At 46.3% G+C, this 10480-nt stretch overlaps 1 protein-coding gene across 1 annotated transcript in view; it reads left to right on the top strand.

Annotated features, from left to right (window-relative positions):
• The window catches only part of Tbxas1 (thromboxane A synthase 1), a 155460-nt gene that overhangs the window by 131994 nt on the left and 12986 nt on the right, over positions 1-10480 (top strand). The window contains 1 exon segment of the mRNA XM_055602072.1: positions 8814-8905. Coding sequence (XP_055458047.1) covers positions 8814-8905 — 92 coding nt within the window.

Raw genomic sequence — 10480 nt, forward strand, 5'->3', positions numbered from 1 at the left:
TGATGATGATGATGATGATGATGATGATGATGATGATGATGATGATGTGTGTGTGTGCATCATGTGTTATCTTCTTTGACTTGTCCTCTCAGCTAATCCCTTAATGGCCCCTGGGCCCAGGGACACCTGAAATAATCCCTTTGTTTGTGTGAGATGAATTCTGGCTCTTTTCTTTTAATGTGGATATAAATAGATGCCATGTACACGCTCCTCGTGGCTTCCTCTAAGCTGTGAATGTATTTCTGCCTCTAAAGCTGCCAAATTCTCTAAACTAGCATGCAGTACTTTTGGAGCATTGCTACATAAGCCAGGAAACTTGAGAGAAGATTGCTCACACGCACATGCATGTGCACGCGCACACACACACACACACACACACACACACACACACACACCAAGGCCCTCATAGATTCTCACTCAACATCTAAAACAGCTCACAGGAACCCATTGAACTCCTGTGAAATCTCAGAGATGAACCCTGTGATGGGAGAAGTTAGAGACCTGGCTTGTGAGGAAGCTAGTGAGACCCCAGACCAGGCAGAGAGATCCCAGACCAGGCAGGGAGACCCCAGACCAGGCAATGAGACCCCAGACCAGGCAGGGAGACCCCAGACCAGGCAGGGAGACTCCAGACAGGGAGATCCCAGGACAGGCAGAGAGACGCCAGGCTATGTGCCTCAAGGAAGGCTTTGCTCCTCAGTCTGTGGTTAGAGGGCAAGGCTAAGGTCATCAAATTTTTTTACTGATCAGTTTCATGCTGTGCTCTGTGCTCCTTGGAGACTCCAGGTACATGAAACCCTTTTCTTCCTGTGTCTGCATTTCCTCTACACTTAAAAGATTTTTATTTCCCTGCTTCTAGAAAGAAAGGAGACATCACTAGGCCCTGTTTGTACAACACAGGAACCATTGTGGGCTTGGGGGGAAGGGTCTGGGAGGGGGATGGCTTATCAATGCCATGTGATGCTGCTGCAGAAGGACAATCCAGAGCCAGCACTTTATTTCCTGTGACAAAACAAGAAAATGTTAATTTTTCTACTAGGTCCCTGAATCTCCAGGAGAAAAATCTTTGTGAATCAGTGCTACGTCTATGTCCTTATTTTCATTTACACTCCTGGTCACATCTGTGCACACGCCTAATGTGTGGATATGTGTAGGTCTATGAGAAAGTGTATATGTCTAACTTTCAAAGAACACAATACCCCCCCCACACACAAATCTAAATGTAGAAACATAAGGCTACTAGGAAAGGGAGAAATACTATTTCCCGTTTAAAAGATGTGTCAATACCATGCACTCATAATCCCAGCAGTTGGGAAAGTAAGGTAGGAGGTTCATAAGTTCTTGGCCACCTGAGTCTACAAAGCAAAAGACCCTATCAAAAGAAAAGAAACAAAACAAAAATGAAAGTGTTTAATAAGTTCAATATAGGGAGCCGGAGAAATGGCTCAAGGGTCAACAACACTTGAAGAGAACCTCTTGCAGAGAATCCTGGTTCAATTCCCAGCACCCACATGGTGGCTCACAACCATCCATAACTCCAGTTTCAGGGGATCTGACACCTTTTTCTGAACTTACAGAGCATCAGGCACATATTTGCAGGTAAAACATATATATAAAATAAATAATTTTGTGTTTGTTTTTCCAGACAGGGTTTCTCTGTGTAGCCGTGGCTGTCCTGGAATAAGTTTGTAGACCAGGCTGGCCTCGAACTCAAAGATCTGCCTGCCCCTGCTTCCCAGAGTGCTGGGACTACAGGTGTGCACCACGGTGCCTGACTAAATAAATGTGGTTTTTTTTTAAGACTAAGAAGCTAAAAATCAAAGATATAAAACTAGAATTTACTGTCCAGTGAAGATCAAACATAGATGAAAATCTCCCTGAAAATCAAAGACTCCTCATGTGAGAATATAAACACAGGGCATTTCCCACCCACTTTCTAAATTTCCACTTTCCTGATATTTGATTTTCTCCTTTTAAAAAGCATAGAAATTCATTGTATAAAGCAGATCCCGGCTGCACTGACTTCGCTAAGCCTAGGGACTCCCTTTCTTCCCAGCACTCCTTACAGAGGACAGATGTCTCTTTTCAAGTGGAGTCTTGCCAGGGCATGGATCCCAACAGAAACACCACCCAGTATGTTACAATTTCCAGAAACTGCCATTTTCATCATCCATTTGACTTCCTGTGAACTGGGGTGCGACATCAAGGTGACCTATTGATGGTGCCCTGGCAACCGGGCCAAGGCCATAGCTGCTGTGTGATCCATTCATACCTGCGTCCTGCACTTGTGGAACATGGGGGCTCCCGTAAAGAATGACCAGGGACAGGAGTAGATGGGCCTACTTCATGGATGAGAGGTGGGTTTCAGGTTCTACGTCTGGAGGCTGCAGAACCCAGTATGACTTTACAACGATATCTTCTGAAAACTTAAGACACTTGACAGGTTGTCTGGCTGGAAGTAAAAGATATTCTACCCAGCCCTCAAAGTCATCCTGGCCCTCCAGGCCAAGAAGACCCCGGCCCACTGCCTTTTAATTCCCCTATTCCCTGTCCCCCTACAGATGAGGAGGTTCCTACAGACATCCTCACGAACATTAAGTAACTATTAGAAACTGGGCCTGGGGTGGGCCAGCCGGAGCTCAGTGTTATTCCTCTACCCTCTCCCACTATGTGGACAGATAGACCTGAGTGTGTGTGTGTGTGTGTGTGTGTGTGTGTGTGTGTGTGTGTGTGTGTGTAGGGCAGAGAGAGAGAGAGAGAAAGAGAAAGAGAAGGGCATGGTTACTCCTGTTTGCACAGATGGAGTCAGAGGTCAACATCAGGTAGCTGTCATTCTCCTTTTCTTCCCCCACTTTTTTTTTTTTTGAGCCAGGGTTTGCCATCAAATCTAGAGCATGCCATGTCAGCTAGGCTGGCTTGTCAGTGAGCCCTGGGATCCTCCATCTCTGCCCTAGTGCTGGGGTACAGAGCGGGCTGCCATGTCTGGTTTTTAGTGGATGTTAGGAATCTGGACTCAGTTCCTCAAGTGTGTACAACAAGCAGTCCATTGAGCAGGCTCCCCAGCCCCAACAGAGGCTATTTCTATTGTAAACCTTTAGAATGGGCCTTCAGCGTTTTCTTCCAAGGACACGTTCGTGTGTGTGTGTGTGTGTGTGTGTGTGTGTTATTTGTGTTATTTTATCTCTTTGAAACGGGGTCTGTCACTGAAACTAGGGCTTGTTAATTTGGTTAGACTGGCTGGCCATCAAGACCCAGAGATCCTCCCTTGTCTTCCTCACTCTCTTTTTTTTAATAATTTATTTTAAAATTTTTATGTACATTTGGTGTTTGGTGTACATATATGTCTGCGTGAGGTTGCCGGATCCTCTGGACCTGGAGTTACAGACAGTTGTGAGCTGTCGTGTGGGTGCTGGGAATTGATCCTGGGTCCTCTGGAAGAGCAGCCAGTGTTCTTAACTGATGAGCTGTCTCTCCAGCAAGCCCCCTTCCTCACTCTTGTAAGGATTACAGCAGTGGTCCTCACCCTGTGGGTTGTGACCTCTTTGGGGGGGATTGAACGGGCCTTTCACAAGGATAACCTAAGACCACCTACATATCAGATATTTACAGTAACAAAACTGCAGTTATAAAGAAGCAATGAAAAATATTTTATGGTTGGGGGTCACCACAACATGAGGAACTGAATTCAAGGGTCACAGCATTAGGAAAGCTAAGAACCGCTGGATCACAGGCACATGCCACCTCGTGTATGGCAAGCACTTCTCTCACAGAGCCATCACCCCAGCACTTCCAAGGACAAACACTTTCTTCACCAGGCTTCCCACCCTTTTCAAATAAATTCCATCAGCATCAGCATTTTGTGTTTGCGAGTTTCTAGGTGCCCCCCAAAAACCACATCCTCTCACCCAGCAGCAACCTGGTGCTCTTGGGCATCTTCTCTTGGAACACAAGATCACCCAAAAGTGATCTTCTCTCTCCTGTGCACAGCACACTGCCATCACCAGGGCTCAACCCGGGGTGCTACATGAGCCCCGCTTGTTAAGCCTAGCAGAACCATTTTAATTCCTTATACCTAGCTCAGGATTTCTGCACAGTCAGTCCCACTCACTGCTGTATTACTTAAAATTTCACTTAGTATTTGATTTTTTTTGTTATGGAAGACTTACTAGATACAAATATATGTATACATTTCTCTAACACAGCCAGTGTATTCTGTCTTACTTCTAAAACATGACCACAATTCCATCATCGCACTAAAAGCAAGATGAGCCATAACTCTTTAAAAACAACTATCCCATTGGGTTCAAAGCCCCCTGACTGAGATATAATATTTGTTCCACCCTAGTTTGAAGCACCGTCCACACACCTTTCTTTATGAAGGTCAGTGTGGACGTGACTCCCTCCTGGCGGCTGTCAGTGATGTGTGCCCCTTCTCTGTTCTCCCATCTCACACTTATCCACTTGCTTAGACCCCAGTGGACAGGAATGCTGGGAAGATGATGGGCTGGTGTGTGTTTGTGCGTCCCTTGTGCCTGGCACAGGGCTCACAGCCCTGGGTGAAGGGGCGAATGAGAAACTCCGCTCCTCCTGCGTCTCTCTGCTACAACACCAGGGTCACCATCTGTTAGCAACGCGGTTCCCCAAAGGAAGAACCAGAGCCCTTGTCGCTCTGGATCTCTGCACAAGCCCAGCAGCTGTCTCAGGTGTTCACTGCGAGAGTGCTGAATAAAGAAATGCCCAGAACACGCTCTGGGCTGACAGGTTTCCTCTGGGTCTCATTTTTTCTCCTCTCTATCATGAAGTCAGATACGAGGATTTCTAAGGTCCCTTTCAGGACCGGAGGAGTCCCCATTTACCATACACTTGCTGCCCTCTGCTGGTAGCCTCAGCTCAGGCCCTTTGTGTCCCCAAGATCCCTGGGTCAAATAGGGATGAATCTATTGCTCTTCCAGACAGAGCCTGAAACTTTGTTGGCTTGCCTGGACTTAATATAAATGAAGGGTGTGTTTCTCCTTACCTTGTGGGCACTCGAGAAAGCCCCCACTCAGTCCATCAAGTCCTGACAGAATAGGCCCAAGTACCTACATATTCAGAACACTGGATCAAGGAGATGCTCTTAGGTGCACTTGAGTCAAAGCTGAGGGGCAGTGAAGAGCCCTTGCAGAGAAAGAGTGAATGAAGGTGCTGACTTTCTACTGAAGGTGTCAACTAGCCCATGTGAGCTTCTCATGTTTTGCCAGATTTAGACAGTTTATAATTACACAAGTTTAGTTGGGAGACAGCACTATTTACCCATCAGAGATGCAGCTGCAGCTTCTAGATCTAATTAGATAGATACATAGATAGATAGATAGATAGATAGATAGATAGATAGATAGATAGATAGATAAATAGATAGATAGATGATAGATAGATGGATAGATAGATGATAGATAGATGGATAGATGGATGGATGGATAGATAGATAGATAGATAGATAGATAGATAGATAGATAGATAGAGATATAAATAGATATGGAGAAGGAAGAGAGAGTTCTATGCTGTGGTGTAGTCACCACGTTTCTCCCTCCCTCCTTCCTTTATTTCCTTTCTTCTTCCTCTGCTTTCTTTTTTCTTTCTTTTTACATTTTTGCATTTGTTGGGACCCTTATGGTTACAGATAGCAGGATCCAAAACTCTGTTCACAAGTAGTTTAAACCTGCCTGGAACAGATAGCAGACAGGAACAAGAACTCTATGAGGCACCAGGAAATTATCTCTGTCCTTTGCCTCTGCTTCTCTTTTTACATCTAATTTCTTTCTTTCTTGGAACCAATTGGTGTTTTGTACTCACTAACCCGTGAAGCAGAAGGTGGCCACCAACAGCTCATGCTCAACCTCTGACTCCTTTTTTTTTTTTTTTTTTTTTTTTTTTCCCCGATTCAGATTTCTGCACTGGTCCCCTTGGACTAACTGGCCACATCTTGCAGAGCTGACTATACAATTTGTGAGGCCTAAAGCAAAATGCAAACATGAGTCTCTTTATTCAGAAGGTAGGAGGAAGTGTAGACCGTTCTGGTATAGCACATCTTCCTTTCCTCCATGGTCTCCTGTATGATTTGTCAGGGTGCTGTTTCATTTCTACTTGGTGTCATCCTTAGTAAATTAAAACAATATTTACATTTTCAATTATTTACTTGAAAATGTCCACCCATTTTTATACCATGCAAAGCCAGTTTCCGAAGTCACATGCAGAACCACAGAAACTGCACAATTCATGTTTTATGAACACGATAGCCAGAGAGCACAAACACAAATCAGACTCCTGGAGATGGAAAGCAGAGGAGAAAGTATCCCCAGACCCTAAACCTGCGCTGGGCTGAGGGAGTCCAGACCTTCACAGGTATCCTGAACCCTAGTCCCACCCTGGCTGGTGGGTAGGGACGGGAATAGTCTGTGGAGTCAGCCCAGGTGTCTTCCTTTCCCATAGTCCCCACAGCAGACCATTACTTCCAGGAGTCTTAAACTCTGCACCCTTTGCCTAATCCCACGCTCTTCCAGCTTGAAACTAAGATGGCCACCATGGTCACCCCAAGATACTGTAACATATGTGAGCCCCGTTCACAGCCTTTCTCTTGTGTCTGTGTCCAGGGGTCAGGACAGAGAAGGTAACTGAGAACTCCTCCACGGGAGGCAGCCCAGGGGCTCAAGAAGTGACCATCCAGGCCCAGTGCTTTCCCACTCCACTGGAGAGCACAGATCCAATAGTGAAGTTCTTAGCAGTCTCAAGAGAAGTCACAGAGCAGCAGAGACACACACAGGGCCTAGGAAGGAAGTGGGAAGCCAGGTAAGAGCCTCAGACAGAAACGGTTCCCCGGGTAGAGGAGGGAAAGCACCGGGAAAACCGAGCGATAGTTGACATTTTATATTACAAAGCATAATTGTCTCCCTTGCCTTCTAAACTCATGAGCATTCACAGACAGGGATTCAACTACATTCATTTGCGGCAATCGTTAACAGCTCTGCTTTATTGAGTGGCCGAACCATCATAGATCAGCTAGAGTATTTATTATAGACTTCAAGGCTCTAGGTGTCCTGACCCTGCTTCCTGTCCCACCACTACCTTTTCTGCATTTATAGCAGTTTCCCAGTAACCCTGCAGCTGCCCCAGGATGCTCACTGGGGGACTAGCAAAGCCCCACCTGGCAGAGTGGCCAGTGGTCTCCTGATTGTGGGCCTCTTTCCTGCAGGCAGAATAAAGCCACCCGGGGCTGGTCTGTGGCGAGTGACAGCTGCAGGATGGACTGCCGGGTTGCCTCTTGCTACTTGGCAGAGGAGGGGGCCACAGAAGAAAGCCCTTCCCCAGATTAGGGATTCATGAGGAGTGGCATTAACTAATTGAAAGCAATGAGGCTGCCACCCATTGTATTAGTTTCTTTTCTCCGTTGCTATGACAAAATGCCCGACACAAACAACAGTTAGGACAAGAAAAGGTTACTTTGACTCACAGTTTAGGAGAGTTGAGTCTGTCACTGTGGTGACAGGATCCCCACCCCTTAAAGGCTCCTGAGTACTCTAAATAATGCTACCATCTGGAAAAACAAGCATTCCAGGCATGAGCCTGTGGGAGCATATCAGAGATGAGCAGGTAACATCTGCCAGGCAGGAAAATCCCCACCCCCACAGGGTGTGCGGCAGCAGGATGGGAGTGCCTCCTGCCCCACCCACGGTACCCACACGCTGACTACACACACCAATCTGTCCTTCCCCTTGAGTCACCAACTGTTGGAAACCCCGGCAACTGCACTCCCAAAATTTACCAGTCTTTTCCAACTTCTAACCTGATGTATGTAAAACAGAGTATTACTGTTTTGCATTTTTTTCCATTGTGGCTTATATTCTTCCTCTTGGGTTTTGCCTTTTCATACCCGTTGACAGCTTTTCATCAGAGCTGTCTCTTCTTGCTGGTATAGAATAGCTGTGGGGGATTTTGTCAACTCTTCATCCTTGCTAACTGGTGCAAGCGTTTATTCTTTGCTACTTCTCTGTGTCTCTTAGCATTACTGCCATACCAATTACTGCCCAGGTGACAGCCTCTCAGAGCCTCCACTTCCTCACTGAAGGGGTGGGGGCAGAGCTGCCACCTTGGTTTGCTAAGAGGATTAAACAAGAGTGTGGGTTTGCCATGCTTAGCCATGCCATCGGCTCCCAGTAAATGACACCATCACTATAATCATAGAGCCTGCCTTGGTTGCTCTTCCTGCTGCTGTGATAAAAATACTGACAGACCTTCAAGGAAGATGGTTTATTTTAGCTCACAGTTCCAAGTTATGGCCCATCATGATGCAAAAGTCAAGGCATTGGGAAGTAGAGCAGCTGGTCACATGTTCCCGGTCAGAAGAGAGCAATGAACTCGTGCATGCCAGCACTCAGCTTGCTGTCCTCATTACATAGCCCAGGGAATGGTGTCACCCACAGTGCGTGGGTCTTCTCCCCTCAGTTAACCCCAGCAAGATAACACACTACAAGCCCATCTCCCAGTGACTCTCCCTCTGTCAAGCTAACAACACAAACCATCAGGCCAGATCTCTCCATGTGACACCCACAGACCCCCAAGTCCCAGGCTGCACTTGTTCATCTTCAATAATGTAAGACACCAAGAAATGAAACAGGCAGAACATCCTGGGGGCTACCAAAAGGAGATGGAATCTCCTTTTCATCTAGTGGGACTTTTACAGAAATGTTTGCTTAGGTTGGAATAAGGGCTCATGACAAAGATCAAGAGTGGTGAGAGTCCTTCTAACACAGCCTTGTTTTGTGTGCTCCCTGCCTCAGCCAGCTCCGGAGTACCGCAGCCTGCAGGAAGGCCTGCCCTATCTGGACGTGGTGATTAAGGAGACCCTGAGGATGTACCCACCAGCTTTCAGGTATGTCCTCGGCCCCTTGAGCATCACTGTTTGGGGCCTTCACTGATCCTTAGGCTATTGCCACCTGTTATTGCTCATTCCTACGGGGCTGGGTTGGTTGGGTTTGGGTTTCCTTGTGTCCCTTGGAGCACCAGACACAAGGCCTCAAAAGTCTGGCTCATTCTCCTATAGGTTAACTACCCTTACCAAACATCACCAGCCTTTGTATGACCTTTTTTTTCTCAGCCCAACCCTGTCTCTTTGGCCTCCTAGTCTTTGATGGAATCTGCCATCGGCTCTTCCTTTGGTTCAACCATCCATCACTCATTCATTCATCCATTACTTATATATTCTGTGCTAAGCACTAAAAAAATTAGCCCATGCACAAAACAGGCCAAAGTCCCTGCCCTTGGAGCTGACATTCAACAGAAGACCATCTAGGGCTAGACTGTTCCTTCCCTGCTATGTCCAACAGGCCCCCTGCACTCTCACATGAGTGTTCTTGCACAAAACTTCATAACAGGATTTCGTTTTTCAAAGATTTATTTATTTTTTTGGTTTTTATTTTAATTAATTTACTTAATTCAATTAATTACAGTTTATTCACATTGTATCCCAACTATAGCCTCCTCCCTCGTTCCCTCCCATCAAAGATTATTTATCTTTATGGGTGTGTGTATGTGTATGTGCAGATGCATGAGTGCATATGGGCTTATCTGCACCGCTAGCAAGGCCTTCTTTTTTTAATGATTTGTCTATTTTTATGTGCATGTGTGTGTCTGTGCGGGTTTATGTGCAGCACTTGCTTGCAGGTACCAGCAGAGGCCAAAGGGCATGGGAGCCCCTGACATTCGAGTTGCAGGAAGTTGTGAGCCACCTAAGGTGGATGCTAGGAATGAAACCTGGAGAGAGCAATAAGTACTCTTAACTGCTGAGCCTTTTCTCCAGCCCCACAGCGAGGGCTTGTGCCTCAAGCCCAGAACTCCGAGCTGTGACTGTCCTACAATACTATATTCTTAGACACATTTCTGTACTCAAAGCATGTCACTAACACACCATCACACCAACCTTCGAATCAGATTAAGAACCAGGTATGCTCCTTTCGAACTCCCCCAAACCAAGTGCCCCAGGGGAAAGGCATCTTAGCCAGGGTGCCTTGGAGGTGGTGAGACCATGAGGAGACTTCCTGGAGCAGCGTGAACCATTTGTTCATATCTCACAAACTTCACTCAGCCTTTCTTCAAATACCACACAGACCATATGGAGATATCTTTCCTCATTTTCCAGAGAAACTGTGATGTGAGGATAGATCAAAGGGATCTTTCAAACCACAAACATGACAGGTATATGTAGAGTTGAAAACGTGTAGGCCCAGAAGCAATACACAAAGCTGCTGCAGTGTGATTGAGGGTCTCTTGATACAGATCAGCTCAGTAATTCCAAGGCTCCCTGCTTGGTCTTCTGATACCGGCAAGAAGATCCAAGTCTATGGCCCTCCTGTGGCTGTCTGGGAAGCCATAAGTAACCTAATGTCCAAACCTTTCTTCTTTTCTTCTTCTTCTTCTTCTTCTTCTTCTTCTTCTTCTTCTTCTTCTT

This window comes from Psammomys obesus, unplaced genomic scaffold, assembly GCF_907164565.1.
Source record: "Psammomys obesus unplaced genomic scaffold, mPsaObe1.curated_primary_1811, whole genome shotgun sequence".
Taxonomy (NCBI): domain Eukaryota; kingdom Metazoa; phylum Chordata; class Mammalia; order Rodentia; family Muridae; genus Psammomys; species Psammomys obesus.